At 32.8% G+C, this 18,549-nt stretch overlaps 1 protein-coding gene across 7 annotated transcripts in view; it reads left to right on the forward strand.

Moving 5' to 3' along the window:
* Positions 1 to 18,549, forward strand: part of LOC114324758 (uncharacterized) — a 1,163,158-nt gene that overhangs the window by 184,301 nt on the left and 960,308 nt on the right. For all 7 annotated transcript variants that reach the window (XM_050646138.1, XM_050646134.1, XM_028272597.2 and 4 more), the window contains one exon: positions 4,237 to 4,431. In XM_050646138.1, the coding sequence (XP_050502095.1) occupies positions 4,237 to 4,431 (195 nt within the window). The remainder of the gene's footprint in view (positions 1 to 4,236; positions 4,432 to 18,549) is intronic.

Genomic DNA, 18,549 nt, shown 5'->3' on the forward strand with positions numbered 1-18,549 from the left:
GTAACTACATTATTTTGTTTACATTTTCCAAATAGATAGGTATTGAAACTATTAGGTATTTCCAACTAAAACATTTAGAATTACGTACCTGCGGCTTTTCAAAACTATTTAAAAAGTCACTATAATTATAAATTTGATTTTATTGCTGTCCACACATCAATAAAAACTAATACTATACAATATTTTTGTTTACCGATTATCTCCATATTGAACAATTATTGACAGATCATTTCAAAATTTCAACACCCAATCAGAGCCCGTATAACCACTAATACCATAATGTCGGTGTGCGCATGCGCGGGGATCAATCAAATTTTACCCTTAATCGATTCGCCGCTAAAGAAGAATATCTTCAAAAAGGAATACAGGCAATTTAGTTTTTCTATTTTATCGTCAATGTACAAATGGAGTATCATCCCTAAAAAACCAGCTTTATTTTGCGTTATCTGTAATTCGGTTGGAAACTGTTCAACCAAAAACTCGTTTTTCGTAAATACAAAAAATCGGCGTCAAATTTATTTTGCAAAAAAAATTCAATTTAATTCCTTCACCCTTATAAAATCCACATTGACAGCTAGAAAACATCCAGAGCAATGATTCGGAAATTGAGTGAAATGAACTAATCGTGTAGGCAGCGTATGTTTCGAGTTGTTTAACCGCTGTCAGGAAAATAAAAAAGATTATATCGTTCGCCGCAATAAAAAAAACAACATCCCACGGTGGTATAGATGATTTGACAAGACAAGTAAATACTTGAGAGTTTATAAGACTCTTTTTGAAATGTACGTTTGACCGCTAAGTCTTCGAAATATTCTGGAAAGTATATCTATTTGTGGAAATGTCAGTGAAATTATAATCAGAGCGTGAATCTCATGTAATACCTATAGTAGGGAAGCAAAGTATGCTAAATGTGCAGCCACTCGAGCGTTATGGGGACCTATTGGGTTGCGAAGAGTAGGTCCTAAAACCAAAAAAAGTTAGGTAAAGTTTTCCATTTTAGTGGGGACTTTTCATTTTTAATTTAATTTTCCATTTCCAACAATCGTTTTTTTAGATTATAGCACCATCTATCCATAATTCGAAAAAATGTCTCGAATAAAAGTTACTTATTTTTACGTAAGGAATCCAAATCTGCAATAAAAAATGAAAGCTCCCATTTAAGATTTTAAAGCAACCTTCCACCCCACCTCCGTGGGAGGTCGTGTTTGGTGCCATTCGATAGATTTTTTAAAAATATTGAATACGTGTATTTTTCAGTTTCTCGATCTGATGTTCATTTCGCGAAATATCGCGGGATAGTATTTAAAATTTTAAATTTACCCCCCACCCCTCTCCGTGCGAAGTCGTGCTCGGTATCATTCGATAGATTTTTGAAAAATATTGAGCACTTATTTTTTAATTTTCCGATCTGTCATTCATTTCGCGAAATATTTGCTTTTTTCTTTTGAAACTTTGGGACTCACCCATTTCCTTACGCCCCGCTCAAATCGTCAGATTTTTGAAATATACACTGTTTTGCATGTACTTAACTTACCTTATCTTAATCTGACGATTTCGAATTTTCCTAAGGATATATTTTTTTCGCCCCCCCCCCTTAACGAACTCCCCTACATTGAGAGCCAATATATGGTAGAGGTGCATTTTCAGGGTACAAGGTTTTTTCTCCCCATGTATTAATCTGACGCGCTCGAGTAACTGCAAAAAGCCCCGCTTGGGCTCTCCTACTTCAAAATGTTACTAGAAATTGCGCATAAAATGTCTATTTCTGAGTTTTAACAGTTTAATCATTTTCGCGAAATTCTCTTCTCTGAATTTCTCTTGTAGATATTTTTTTAACTTCCTTTATTCATTGCAATTTGTTATCAATATAACAATAAGCAATATATTTGACAGAGAGAAAAAATGACACAATGGAAGCTACCCCCAGAGTTCCTTAATTTATTGCAATCTGTTAGGTATCAATATTTACTATGTACTCATTTCCTTCTTAGTCCAGCCATTTGCTCTAGCAAGAAATCTGAAATAAATAATGGAGAAACTCACTGCTCAAAAATGCAGATTATACGAAAATACCACCATGTTAAGAGAAACCTGAATTAGAATAAACTAGATACCGAACATAATCTTACTGTAAGGAGGCTTGAAGACACGTAGAATAGTCTTTAACACCTTGATGCAAAATGGAAAAGAAATAGAATTGAAAACGTGTGCCTTTTTTACATAGAAGAAATTGCATGGGCAAAATATTTCCCAATGTTTCCGAATTTTACTGAAATTTTAGAATTATTGAGAAGTCGGAACAAACAGAGCTATACTTGACCTATTAGTCGGCAAATTTTTTAAAAGCGATTAAGCAGTGCGTTTGACTAAAGGACTTTAAAGTAGGGATGGGAAAAACCTACCAGTTTAAACCTAAAACCGGTTTTTTACTTCGCAATAACCGGTTTTACCGGTTGTTTTTTTGTCCCGGTTATAACCGGTTTTTGTATTTTAAAGTAAAAACCGGTTATTAGGTTTTTACGGTGATTAGGATTAGGCAAGGTATTATTTTGGATCCCAATCATAATTATTATTCTCAAGTAATTATTCCAAACAAAACCATAATTCAAATTTTATTTTATTTTATTTTATAAAATACAGAAGCAAACTGAAAGTGCAATCTCACATCAGACGGAAACAATTATTAAGTTTTATTATAATATTTCCTTGAAAAGGTATTTGTAATCATAATATTTACATAAGAAGTATTCTGGTTGAGTTAGACGCAAACATCATCTATTTTTCACACTTAACTCTTGACATTAAAAGTGCGTGAATTACTTTTTCTGATTATCAAAAATAATGCTCTGACTATGAACATCGAATTAGTGATTAGGAATACGAATCTCCAAGAATTTTCCTAGGTTTTCAAAACGATACACTCATACAGGCAGTATTAAATGAGTTAAGATGTACATATTCTACAAATATACAAACGTGTTAAAAGTAATACATGTTCTTTCGATAGTACTAATTTTGATCATATTGATATCGAGTCGAATGGAGTATCGCAAACTAAAGTGTATTGTAAATGTAACTTTGTAACTTATTGGATTAAAAAAACCGAAAACCGGTTTTTCCAAAAACCGGTTTTTTGGCAGGTTATAACCGCCAGGTTAAACCGTAAGCAAAAAAAACTGTATAACCGAAAACCAGTGTTTTGTCAAAAACCGCCATCCCTATTTTAAAGTCAATTTAAAAAATGTGATAGACAAAACTAAACTTATATACGGAGTGTGTTTATTAAATTTAGTAAAAAAACGGAATTTAGATAAAATGTAACAATAGACTGGTGGACCCGTTACTATATCACCATGGTCTGGAATGGAATGAAATCTACAAGTTCAGTTCCTGCTTAAAGTGTGTTAAGTACAAAAAAAATAAGCCCTACAAATGAGCATTTAAAAATCTTTACAGGTTATTATTTACTAAGATAGAATTCCTAGTTGCTAGGAACGGAGTACGTTCAGAAAGGTATGTTCCTAGGTTTTCACTGGGCCTGCTACCCCAGAGATGGAAGTCCTATGTTGCCATGATGTAGATCACATTAAAGTTCAAACATCATATAATATTATCTACAATAATATACCTAATGTTATAACAATTTTATACCAGTGAAAGAGTATTCATCTTTAGTCTACATATTTAACTATGTATATTATATACCTTGTACGCAGCATTGAAGATGAAATTTTCATAGCGAAAACGTTCTGTGTTGTAGCTCAAAATGGTTCTTTTTAATAAATATACCTTTTATAAATGATTTTTTTATAAATTATATCAAAATTACCCTGAAATTAACACAAAATTAACACAATACTCACATCGCTTACAAAGAGCTTGATAGGTTTGCTTGCTATTTTCATTTAATAAATGATTTCCTCGATTTAATTCGGGCGTGTCATTAAAACATGTATCTCGAGTAAGGGCGCTCGCAAACACAACCACTTGTGGTCGCCACCGGTGGCTGCCACACGCTGCTTACTGAGGTTTCTATGTATTTTAAATGGACTCGGCGCACACCTGCGTTCACGGTAGTTTTCGAGCGACAAGCTATGGCGGTGGCCGGTTCCCGCTACTTGAAGTCGGTGGCGACCACTAGTGGCTGTGTTTGCGAGCGCTCTAAGAGTGTTTTAAGCGCATAAATTGACACTAACACAAATCAATATCAGTTACAAATAATAATTTTTTTCATAGAAAAGTCGCCGGCAAAGAAGAAACAGTTCTTCCAGAACGTGCGAGGAGCTGTAACGTCGAAGAAAGCATCGACGCTAGAGAAAGACCTGGCCAAGATGGCGGGAAATGAATCTCCACTGAAGGACCTTATACATCCGTCTTACAACGAACATTTGAAGTCCCACAATGCAGTTAGCTTTAAACTTATTCGTACTGGTAAGTAAGTCTCTTAATAGAACTTTAGAATGTATATTTAACCCTGTAAAGAAAATTACGAGTATTAGTTTTTTATGTCTTTTCGTGTGAATTACCATAGTTCTAGATTTTAGCTAAAGTATTGAGGCACTTGGAAACCCTTATAGCTTAACTTTTACCGTTTTCTTAAAACGTACTTTATATATTTAAAAAATTCTGTATCTTTACAATCTAACCGAAACCATAAAATCAAAAGAGGATTCGACAAGGTTGTATACTCTCGCCATTATTATTCAACTTGTACTTTGTATAATTCTAGGCTCAGTGGAGGCTGCTCTTCAGATAATAAAAACACCAACTAGTAATGCGAGATTTTATTTATAAGACCGACACTAAGGGTAGTTACCCCGGGAGAACTTTGAGTACTGACTTGTGACTTGTACGCGATTTAGTTGAAGACTCTTTGCTACATATTGAATGTAGTGAGTGAAGTTAAAGGCACCTCTGGTCTGGTTGAAGTGATTCTTGAGAATGATTCTAAAATGTATTATTTCTTGTTGGCAATATGAATTGGGTCACACGAGAGAAAAAAAGTTTATACTTAGTCAGCTAATTTAATGTCAATTGCCAAAATGTTGTTTATAAATTGCTACAATTAAACAAATTAAATATTCCGCACATGTTTAAATACGATAACAAATTAGCTCGTGTGATGTACGGGGTTATAAAAATTAACTGTTCAATATCGGATATGAAGAATGAATGTTTGATATTGGACAACTTAAAAGTGCAGGATGCAATAAAATACTTAAAAATAATAAATCTCCAGGAAGTGAAGGTATGCCCAAGGAAATTATTAAACGTGGATGTACTACTCTGACTAATAAAATATAATATAAAATGGTAATGAGAGCCTGGAATAAGGAACAAATCCCGGAAGAGTGGTGTGTTGAAATCATTTGCCCGCTACAAAAAAGGCAGACAAATAATAAAGCATACAAAATATTTTCGAGTGTCTTATATGGTCGCCTAAGTGCATATATTCAGGGGAGCTTCTTGGCGAATATCAAAGTGGTTTTAGTTCTGGCCGATTAACAACAAACCAGATCTTTGTGCTAAGGTAAATACTAGAAAAAACCAATGAATTCAATATCGACACATACCACCTTTTCGTAGATTGTAAATCGGCATATGATAGTGTCCTAAGAAATAAATTGCATGAAGCAATGGATAAATTCCACATCCTCGATAAACTGATATACTTGGTTAAAAGCCTACAATGCGCAAAGTGGTTTGCAAAGTCAAAATACAGGACGAACAATCACAGGCGTTTGAAACGCATGTTGGGCTGCATAGCTCTGAAAAAGGCGATCAGAGATGCCCGAATAGACAACAGAACAAATATTTTTATTAAATCATCCCAAATTTTTGCGTATGCAGATAATGTGGACCTAGTTGCCCGCACAAAAAGCAAACTAGAAGAAATGTATACCACCTTCTCAGATACCTCAAAATATGGGCCTGCAAGTAAATAAGCAGAAAACTAAGATAGTGGCATCAACACCCAACAATAGAGCCAGAAACATGGGTCACCAATTCACGGTTTATAACTCTACCTTTGAAGTGGTGGACAAATTCACATACTTATGCTTCCTGAGTACCAAGGAGAACGTCGCGACGGAGGAAATCAAGCAAAGGATAATCCTAGCAATGGTTCCTGAGAGGAATATTCGGTGGCATCTGTGAAAGACTTATTAAAAGCAGCCTATTTTACGTAGCAGAAACTTGGAGAATAACCGAGAACAACAGGAAAAAATTAGAAGCTGTAGAAATGGAGGTGTTTAGAAGATCGTTAGGTATATCCCGTAGGGAAAGAGTTTGAAATGAGGAAGTAAGACGACGAATTGGAATAGATGGTTACTTAACAACAGACATTGAGAGGAAACAGTTGATTTGGTATGGTCATGTTCAAAGAATGTAAGACACAAGATTGCCCAAAAGATCTTGGAGTGGGTACCACAAAACCGCAAAAAACGAGGAAGACCCAAAAAGACATGGAAATAAGGGGTAACCAAATCAATGAGTACGAGGGATCTTAGAGGTGGCCAATGGGATGATAGAAGGACGTGGAAGTTAGGCATCGGACAACGTCGAAAGACGTTCTAAAACCGATACATACATACACATACATCTGTGAAAATGGTGTCTGGAGGAGGAGGTACAACTACGAGGTATATCACAGATATAAACATATATTTGGTGGTAAAGACGTAGTATCTCTTATAAAAATAGGAAAACCAAGATGGGCAAGACAGCTAGCAAGAACACAGAAGAACAACCCTCCTAGAAGAATCCTTATATCACAATCTGTATGAAGTAGAAGTAGGGGTAGGTCAAAACTCATATGAAAGGATGATGTAATAGAAAGTTTAATAGAAAAATAGGCGCAGCAAACTGGCAAAAGTTGGCAATGAATAGAACTGCTGGCGTAATAGACTTGGGATGCTCGAAGTTCTTTTGTAGTGTTTTAATCCCATGGATGGTGATGACAAAAGAGATATTTTTACGAGCTCTGGATGATCAATTTGAAAGCACTGCAATGAAAACAAAAACAATGGTAATCACGAAAAAGAATACTCAAAACATATTATAAACGCACTTCTAAAAAATAAAGCAATTTATTTATACCTCACCAACCGAGGCCTTGAAAATACATACTACGATGTCGGATAATAAAATTAACTTTATATACACAGTATCTTAGCAGGCACATGATATGAAAGCTTGAACGCTGACAATAAGCTCGTTACGACGCGCGACGTTCGGAAAACTTTAGAGATATGGATATTCTGCCACACTCTAAAAATGCCATAGACTGACCATGTTAGAAATAAAGAAGTTTTAAGACGTACGAATAGAGATAGAGAAATTTTAGAAGTTATCAAATGACGGAAAACTTCTTATCTTGGCCATGCCATAATATATTCAGACACGAAAAATAAAAATTTTCTTCAACTAATAATGAAAGAAAAAATAAATGGAGAGCGTGGTTCTGGCAGACCACAAATAAACGGCTACGTGTGATACTAAATATGTTAGTTGTTAAAATGATGTGCATTTTGGTTCTTAGTTAAATAAATTCATAATAAAACGTCTTGAATTAAAACTACAGCATATTTTTTATAATATACAACAGTGTTTGTTCAATAAGTACTTATAAATAAAATCAATAATGATCTACTTTAACTATTTCTACATAGCCGTTACTTTATATTCAGGGGTTAAATTAGGGCCCATTAGGGGCTAAAAACCTGCGCAACATCAAAGATTGGACAGGACTAGACCTCAAAAGCTTAGTAAGAAGAGTACAGGACATAGATGAACACCTAAAGGAGAAGATAAATAATTTCCTGCTTCATACGCAACATTAAATTAATGTAAATTCGCTACCAAGGCAGCTTGAACTCTAACATGATGTGGAACTAGTTTTGGTACTACACCAAGAAGCTTTGAAAGCTACGTAGTGGAGTCACTGAAGGTTTTCACCTCCGATTTCGTTGAACCTTAATCGATTTTCATGAAAATTGGTGAGTCGTTAGAAGATATTTCAAGGAACAAAGGTGACATGATGCTAACTTGCGCTTTTACCCTGGGGGTGGATGCCACCCCTTCTCATGGTTGAAAATTTTTTTATTAAAAATAATACGAGAAATCGATAGAGGGGCAACTTCTAAGCAAAATTTGTTATATAAAGTTATTAACATAAATCAATACTTTTTGAGTTATTAAATATCAAAGATTTTATTTTTTTTTAAATGCATGTTTTAAAGCTGTTTTTCACGTATTACTCAAAAACTATAAGCTTTTGTAAAAAAAGCTATTATTACCAAAATTAAATATAATAAAAAATGTAATACACTCCCTACTTAAAGAACTAAACTAATGTTATTTCAAAGTGAGTTACGGGTATTTGAATGTTAATTTTTTCGACGAGTACTCAAATCTAAGTATTCAAGCTTACATAACGGGAAAACGATGCATTTTATAGAATATACTTGTTAAGCACTTGTCAAAGTACTTAAGAATACCTGTCAAATGAGCTCCAGTAGAAGTTAATGGCATCAAAATTAAGCAAGTTATGATGAAAATAAGAGAACCCTTTCGATTTTTATAGGAAAAAGTGAAAAATAAAACATACACCATTCCCAAAAAATTAAGATTTGTAGTAATCCTCACAAAAATCTCTTTAGGTTAACATAGTTAATGGTTTCAACAATTTTGACCGATTTAGAAGGCATATTTTTGAAAAAAAAAACTATAATTTAAAATAATCAGAATTTTTAAAATTATCGTACTTTTCATTTTCTTTTGAGAATAACTCCAAAAATAGTTAATATACGTAAAAAATGATACATAACTAAATTTTAGTTTTTTCTATTCCAAATGCTTTAGCCATTTTACTATTGCCATAGAGTAAAAAATAACCGAGATAGAAACGTCTAAAATTTCAATTTTGCTGCGAGAACCATGTAACCGGGGCCATTTAACATTTTATTTTTTAAAAAGTAAGAGGTTTTAAAGACTAATTTCGAAGTTTTTTAATAGCCCTTGGAATCAAATTTTAACTAGTTTTTAGGTGAACCTGATAACTTAAAAATTAACGGAGGTATTTACAAAAAAAAACAATAACATTTTTTGGAAAATTTTTTAAAAGATAAATTTTGAAACATTTTGGTGCATAAATTTTAATGCTATCAACTTGTTGGAGGGCTTATTTGATAAATATTTCTATGGACTTTGACAAATGTTTAATAAATTTATGTTATATAATGCATCATTTTCCCGGTATTTAAGCTTGAATACTTAGATTTGGGTACTCGACGAAAGAAATATACATTCAATTACCTATAACTCACTTTTAGTTAACACTAAAAGGTTATTCTAGTAAGGAGTTTATTTTGTTTTTTATTAGCCTCAATTTTGATAATAATAACTTTTTTGTAGAAACTTATAGTTTTTGAGTTATTTATGAAAAATCGGTTAAAAACATGCATCTTTCTCTCGAAAAATTAAAATCTTTGATCTTTAATAACTCAAAAAGTTTTGATTTATTTTAATAACTTTATAAAACAAATTTTGCTTATAATTTGTCCCTCTATCGAATTGTGGGGTTATTTTTAATAAAATAATTTTCACCCCAGAGGAGGGGTGGCATCCACCCTCAGGGTAAAAGCGCAAGTTGGCACCATGTCACCTTTGTTCCTTGAGATATCCTCTAACCACTCACCAATTTTCATGCAAATCGATGGAGGTTCAACGAAATCGGAGGTAATAGCTCCTATCCACCTTCAGTGACTGCACTAACGAATGTAGAAAAAGCTATACTGTAAGCTTTAAAAGTAGTATAAACCATTTCCAACTCACTAGTGGATTTCCAACTTTTGTATCTTTTATAAAATATATTAAAAATGTGTCTGATTTTAAGCCCCCATTTTACCTGACAGGCATCTTCTGAAAATCTTATGAAGTTTGTAAAAATTGTTCATAATTATGAAGTTGTTTTCAAGATAAAATTACACCAATCGCTCGCTTCTTTCATTTAAATTAAGCATATTGTCTTCCTTGTTTATGAAGCCGTATTAGAATGTTCAATGTATTTTTCTTAATTTAGAGTATCTGAATACATTCTAATGAATAAATTTGTGACAAATTGAAACTTATTGTTCTCGATTCCATATTTCATGGGCAAGGCACATATCTTTATTTTTGTCTTCTATTCAAATAATATCAAATTTGAGTTGCTTTTTTTTAATTAATAATGTTAGTATTCAGTACCAAAAAAACAGTGAATTTGTGGACTTCACTAATGTGTATTTTATCCTGAATTTTTATAATTCGATGTACAATTTTGATAATTACACTTAAGCATAATAATTATTCATGTAATCACTTATAAGTAAATATTTATGTGCTCATTATAGTTATTAAGGTACCAAGGGTATTATAAGGATAATAACGCTTGAGGTATATATACGTTGACCGAAAGAGTTATTATCTATAATACCCGTGGTGCCTTCAACATTTAATATCCGACTAAATTATTCTTTATATGCAAAAAATTTGAGCGAATTTTGAATTAATTAGTGTTAAAATAAGTACATTTAGAAACAATAGTCGTAAAGTAATTGTGGTAACCATAGTTTTACTTAGGTTTTTATTGTCAGCTTGACAGTATTTAACTAGTTATTTAAATTCAACGCCAACTTTTTAAAATAACGCCCTTGGGCGTTATATCATAATATTTAACTGGCTTCGAAATCATGTCACCATTTTTCAAATAATATACCAGTCGGACATTAAAAAAATTATCAGCACTTCTTTAACAATTATTATGTTTTGAATATAGCATTGTCAGTTAACTTAACTTATATAATGTCATGTGTTTTCAGTAAAATAATTAAATAAAAAAATGCTTATTATATAAGAATTCATGAGAAATATAAATAATACAGATAATTAATTAATAGAAATGATTTCATCACATAATTTCGAATAAGAGCGATCCCCTGAAGGAATGATCTGGAATGATATTAAAATTAAAATCTGGGATGATACTAAAATTAAAAAACAATGTTTAAAATTAAAAAAGAAGCAAAATCACAAGAGGAAATTTTAATAATTTAAAAAAGGAAATAATAAATCGAAATGCTACAATTCATGAAACAGAATGAAACAAGAACGCAAATAATAAAATTCTCGAGAACGATAAAAAATACAAAATTTATACTGGAATCAATCAGCCACAATAAGAACAAATCTTGGAGATGAACCGACGGAAGCGATCCAGATTCTGTAAGGCCTTAAACAAAGATATTTTACCTATATTATTTAACCTATATTCAGAGGAAATATTTTATTGAAGCCTTGGAAAATTCCGAACATCTCTTAAATGGAGAACACTTAAATAACATCCATTATGCAGACGACAACGTTATTTTTGCAGACAGTTTGAACAGTTTACAGCAAATAATATACAAAGTGAATGAAGTAACTAAATTTGTGGTTATCAGCAAAAATAAAATTAGAGACGTCCAACTGCTGATCAAGAATACGTCAGTGGATCGATTAAAATAGTGTAACTATCTTGGAACAATAGTAAACGAACAATGAGATTACTTACAAGAAGTAAAATGTAGAATAGAGAAGGTTAGGAGGGCATTCAACAACACGGCTAAAAATGTATAAACATTCTCAATTTCTTTGCAAAACGAAAATGCAGCAGTTGCATAATACTCTGGTTAAAGAGGAGAGTGCAGGAAGAGTCTATACCGGTTTCGGAGATCTTTTTCCCCTCATCAGTAAACCCATATCCTCTTCTCTCCGCTTTAACCATTTACCATAGCTTGGGCCTTCCCGAATTGCAAAGAAAGAAATGTCACGTATGAACTAGGGCCATCTACCGAAAAACAAACTAAGTTATCAACCGAAGTAGCGCAGAAAACGACAATAAATATCGCCTCCGTACCACCAGATTGATAACAGGTGGAATATTTTCTTTGGTTACAAAGCTACAACGGTCACGGCTAAACTTTTCAAAAGCCACAACCTTAATTTGGAGATAAACGTAAGATCCTACGGTGTTATACCTTCTCAATATTATACTACGAAGTTGAATCCTGAACACTCACTGAAGCGTTGGAGAAAAATCTTGAAACCTTTGAGATGTGGATATGCAGGCGAATCCTAAGGATATCATGACGGACAAGGTAACCAACAACCATACTACAAAGAATGAGGAAAGAAAGAGAGGTGGTGTATACAATTCAAAGGGAAAAGTTAGAATATCTCGGACACATAATGAGAAACGGCACTAAATACAGATTACTAAATATAAAAGCCAGAAATTGGGAGAAGAAGAATATCGTGGTTAAAGAACCTGAGGAAATGGTTCTTCACAACAACAATAAATTTATTTAAAGTATCAATTAATAAAATAATTATAGCCAGAATGATCGCCAATTTTCGAAAATAATAAGCACCAAAATAAGAAGACAGAACAAATAAATACATTATTAGCCATATAGACAAGACGAAAACGGCGGGATCGTTGGAAAAAAAGTCCCATGAGATTTTTTTGCATAATCACATTTGTTAGACACCCCAGAATAAGTTTCAAGAAGTTGCCCACGCGAAAAATGGTCCAAATTTTTTTTAACCATTTTTTTTAGTATTAATGTATATATATATATATATATATATATATATATATATATATATATATATATATATATATAAAGGGTTGTCTACAGCTAATGCCGTTTCCCTTCCGTCAGCCAGGAAGGGATTTTTTTTTTTTTTTTTTCGATCTTCCCAGTCTCCGTCTTCCAATCGTTTCTTAGACATGGCTTCGTCGACTTCATTTTTTCAAGATCTTCTAGGTCGTCCTCTTCTTCTCGTTCCTCTTGGGCTCCATTCTGCAACCTTAATTATCCAAGTGTTTTCTGCTCTGCGTACGTGGCCGTACCATTTTAGTTTTCTCTCGTCTATATATTGCAGGGCATCTTTTTCCACTTGCATTCTTCTCCTTATCTCCTCATTGGTTATTCTGTCTCTTCTGGTGAGACCACAGCATCTTCTCCAGTATTCCATTTCGGTTGCCAGAATGCTTTTTTGGGTTTTTTTGTTTATGACCCAAATTTCTGCGGCATATGTCATGATGCTTCTTACTATTGTTTTTTTAATCAAATTGCAAAAATTATTATTTTTGCGAAGATGAAATCAGGGAAAGAATAAATAAGGGCAGAGCAGCGACCCGTGCCTTAAATTCTCTTCTCTGACAAAAGACAATTCGACGAGAAACCAAAAAATACATTTACGGAAGTATAGTCCAAAGTATTACACTTTACGGTTCGAAAGTATGGTACCTCACCAAAGCTAATATAAACAAACTTATGACGACAGAAATGGATTATCTGAGACGAAGCTGCGGTAGATCGAAACTGGGGAGAGTTAGAAATGAACAAATAAGAAACGAAATGAAAATGGAGCGAAATATCAATGATGACATAGAGAGAAAACAATTAATCTGGTTCGGACATGTTAAAAGAATGCCAGAGTACGGATCGTCTAGAAGAGTAGTACTGGAATGGATACCTCCTGAAAGAAGAGAGAGAGGACGACCCCGGAGAAGTTGGCGCAACGATATTAATGAAGCAGTGGCGGCAAGAGACTAAGAAGAGACAACTGCATATGACAGAAAAAGATGGAAATTGTTATATACATATATTATTTTTGCTCCGGATATTTTTTTTTTGGGTTTTTTAGACTATTCTGGACAAAAAAAGGTCTCTTGTAATTATTTTTCTCTACAGTTAATGGTTTTCGAGTTATAAGCAATTTAAAATTTGAAAAATGCGAAAATGTCCATTTTTAAGACTTAATAACTCGTTTCAAAACTATTATTATGAAAGTCAGAAAGTGACTAAATCAAAGTTTAAAGCCCCCCTACATGATCCTAAAGAAATTTGTGTCATTAATTTATCACTAAGCTGTTATTTTTAATTATTAACAATAAGCCGTAAGATAGTATTGACGCGGCTGTAAAAATGTGAGTGCGAGTAAGATGCGCCATTGGACTGCCGGAATGGTATCTCACCATAGACGGCCGCCTAATACGTGTCGGCGCTCATTATTATTACTTAAAAATAACAGCTTAGTAATAAAATAATGACACAAATTTCTTCAGGATCTTGTAGGGGGGGGGCAGTTTAAACTTTGATTTAGTCACTTTCTGACTTTCATAATAATAACTCTTAACCAATTTATTAAGCCTTGAAAATCGCCATTATTCGTTTTTTCAATTTTAAATTGTTTATAACTCAAAAACGATCAATTTTAGAGAAAAATTACAAGAAACCTTTTTTGTCCAGAATGGTCCAAAACACCTAACAAAAATGTACGCACCAAAAATATTGATTTTTGCAATTTGATTAAAATTTTTTGTTTTTTTTTTTTAATTTGGACCACTTTTCACGTGGGCGACTTCTTGAACCTTATTCTGGGATGTCTCATGAATGCGGTTATGCAAAAAAATCTCATGGGAATATTTTTTCTAACGAACCCGCCGTTTTCGCCTTGTCTAATAACAAACTTTAGGTTTTTGAATTGTGGTACATGTGCCGAATACTTATAACATAATGGAAGGAGAAAGTCAGAACGAGGGAATATTAAAAGAGGGGGCCCCAGGATAGGGAATTTTTCAATTATGCATAAAGTATACGCTCTGAGCTTCGCTGGTGTCGCTCCTGGCGGATTAGTAATTCAACTTTTACCGGTAATTTTTAAATTTATTATTTAATTGTTATCGCATAATATCTACAATGCTAAAAAGTAATTAAATTGTAATAGATTTTTTAAAGATTTTGCTAATCATTTTGACGTTCTATTGATGAAATATTAATTTCGTACTTCGGATACTTTCACAATTATCGTGTAGATGGCGCTAAGATTAATTTATAATTAAATATTACGGAACATTAAAAAAACGTAAATTCAGTATTTAAAACGTAAGTATATTTAAGGTAAAAATATATACCACAGCTTTGACCAACTAATATTTTTTATAATTAATGTTTTTAATTTTAATTTTAAATTAATCACTTTGACATTTATTTCAAATTTCCGGTAAACGTTTACAGACTTGCTACTACTGGCGCTCGCGAATTTGTAAATATCCCCTCTACGTACGAGCTCACAGCGTATAAACATATTAAATGATTCTTGTCATCCTGCTTGCAACTTTGGTTGCACGTATTTTGTTTCCCTGTAGAACTTGAGCTAACGTAAATTTGTTTCTTATTTTAAAGCGACCAACGTTGTTCCTATTCGAACAATTTAAAAACCTTAAGATGTTAAGAATACTTAAGTGCTATTTTTTCTACACCACTTTAAAGAAACGTAATACCCGATGCTCTTTGGGAAAATTATATCCATTTTACTGTTATCAATTTGGTTAGCCGGAGGGCCTGGTGTTTTTATCTGCAATATAGCAGCAGTAAAACTGGTAAGTGCTCTTGATAGCAGAGAAAAAAGTATAAAATAAAATGGCGAATAATAACGTTCAGGTTTACTCGAGAATATTTTTGCATAGAATTTCTGGTATTTTATGCCATTGTGAAACCAGTTGTGAATGGATGTTGGAATAAAATATCGAGTTAAATACAGGGAAAATATTTTATTATGGAAATAACTGTGGACAAATTGTTAGAAATCCTCGTGTTTAATCATTTTTCTTATACAAGCAATTTGATTTTGATCTGGAAGTTAAAGGTAAAGCCCCAGACTTAGACGGTATCTATATGCAGCTTATAAAAATATGGTGGAGAAGAGTTAAGAGAAAAATTATACAATTTAATATAAGACATATATGGGACAAAGAGAAAATGCCGGAGGATTGGTACAAAGGACCAAATTATCACGTTTTATAAGAAAAAAAAAGGATACCAACTAATTTGTGTAATGATTATAGGGGACAAACGCTGTTTAAAGGATTAATGTAGACCTAGGTGTCTTTTTTCTTGATGGAGAGGATATAGAACGAATAAACCATTTTAAATACCTTGGCAGTTCGGTATATGTAAATAATTGTGACTCTGATGAAGAGATAATAGCCAGTATCTAATAAGGCTTTTATGATCGGGAAACCAGTTTTATGTAACAGAAACCTGTCGATGACTATTCGCAAGAAGGTCCTGAAATGTTATGTGTAGTCTATCTTATTATATGGTTGTGAGTTATGGTCGTTAAAAACCACAATGCTACATTAACCAGAAGTATTCGAATTGTGGTGCTATCGATGAATCCTAAAAATATCGTGGGTTTCGCACACTTCCAATGAAAATGTTCTCCAAATGATGAATTCAGAACGTCTGCTCATAAACATCATAAAGAGGAAAATAACAGAACACTTTGGTTATATAATTAGAGGACCTAAATACCATCTACTTTGCCTTATAGTACAAGGAAAACTGGAGGGGAAGAGATGGATTGATCGAAAGAAGCTTTCGTGGTTGCGTAATACTAGACAATTGTTTGGTTCCACAGTATAAGAATTATTTCACGCAGAAGCCGATAAAGAAAAGTTTCAGAAACTGGTAAACATGATAACGTCCAACGTCTGAAGATGGACACGGCGCCTAAAGAAGAAAAAAGAGACGCTATTAAATACTGCATAATGTATTAAAATTATGTCCACCTAAATACAAAGAAAATTGACCGAAGAAAATAACGTAGATCGTAGGACAGTATCAAAGCAGGTTTATTAAGGCCATCGGTACATAATTCGCAAATATTTTACGGCTATCCCTACTTTCTCTGTCTTTACACGGCAAATTACGTGTAGTAAAATTCACCCTGGTATGGATATGTAAATATAAGGTTTGTTCTAGCATCAGTTTCAAACGGTTTAAAACCATCAGCGAATAGCGGACCAGCGCGAGTAGAGATGATAGCACTGGTGACTGTATTGTGTTCTTTCACTGACCAACTGTTTTCTAACGGATTCTGACTAGTTTGACTGTTTGCTAGAATAAACCTATTACTAATAAAAATGTCATTCTACTTGAAAATGTCATCATTAACTTTAAAGAGATGGCTTTTGAATGTTCTTGGATAAGTGTTATTTGTATAATTGCAAATTATTAATTCAGTTAATAAATGTGATAACTTTTTCACTAACCATGTGTTCAGTGATTGTAATAATTTATGCGTACAACAAAAACTAATATTCAATCGAGAAAAGAAGAAAAGTGTTAAAGTAATTTTTTAATAATATATTGTTACTATGGAACGCTTACAATTTTGAACATTTTTTAACAACAAAATATTTTGCTCACAGAATATATCCTGGTCAATTCTCTGCTTGGATCGCCCATAAATAACAAACAATTAACTTTTCATTAACTTCACGTGTTAAATCAATTATTTATCAAATACACATACACCATCAATTTAATCAACAACTCAAAATATTCCCAATGCCATGTCAAATATTTAAAACTGTAACTGTCTTGTCATCATATTCTATTTGACTCAGTGCGATGTATGACAAAGATAGCGAATGTTCGATTTGGAAAATATCACCACGGACATGGTGTCCATTTTTTTCGAATCCTGAAGAAACTAATAAATGTTTTTAAAAAGTTTAAACACAGAATGAATGACTAAATTATCATCGAGGGCCGAAAGTCCCTTAGAATAAATAAAAAGTTTCTTTTGAATGAGATATTTGAAATTAAAAATCACACTTCATTTTTTCTTAGTTTTTCACCCCTGTAATTTATTAAAATAAACATTATAGAAGTTCTCAGGGAATTTCAGCCCTCGGTAATAATGTAATATTTCATTCTGCGTTTAAAATTTTCAAAAATACTGATTAGTTTTCTCAGGACTCGAAAAAAAATGAATCCTCATTTAAATACCATTGCAGCCGAAAATACGTACCCATCCCCTTAAGGGAAAGTCGAAAACAGATGTCATACATACAATTAAACAAATTATTGAGAAAGCTCACGGAAATAAAATAGAGACTAAATTTCTTTTTAGAGATTTTCAGCAAGCATTTGATAAAATAGAAAGATCAAAATTGGGAAAGAAATTAAATAAAATAAATGGTAATACGAAACAAATTAAGCAGTGAGCAGCACTGTAAATAATAAGTATAAAAACTCAATTATGAGACACAGAAGAATTTGTCTAAAATAAAGGAGTTAGACAAGGAGATTCGTTATCAGCAACCCTGATTAATCTTGCCATGGAATACATCGTTAGAAGAATCAATAAAGGTACCCTCAGATAAAAGAAGGACCAATATATGCTAGCGACAGTGTACTAATAACAAAAGATAGAAAAAAATGGAAAGAATGTAAGGAAATGTAATGGGATTAAAGATAAATGACAGTTACAAGTCAGAAACATGGACGTTGGAAAAGGCAATAAATAACGTTTAGGCTGTTTTGAACGAAAAATCTTCAGACATAAGCTTTGGTGAAATCTAGGATTTGTTTGTCTTTTTAATTTTACTTGTTACTTATAAAAGGCTGTAGTTTCCCTTTACGTCTCTGGTTTTATGTTTGCAACTCT

Source organism: Diabrotica virgifera, chromosome 3, assembly GCF_917563875.1.
Source record: "Diabrotica virgifera virgifera chromosome 3, PGI_DIABVI_V3a".
In the NCBI taxonomy this organism is placed as follows: Eukaryota; Metazoa; Arthropoda; class Insecta; order Coleoptera; family Chrysomelidae; genus Diabrotica; species Diabrotica virgifera.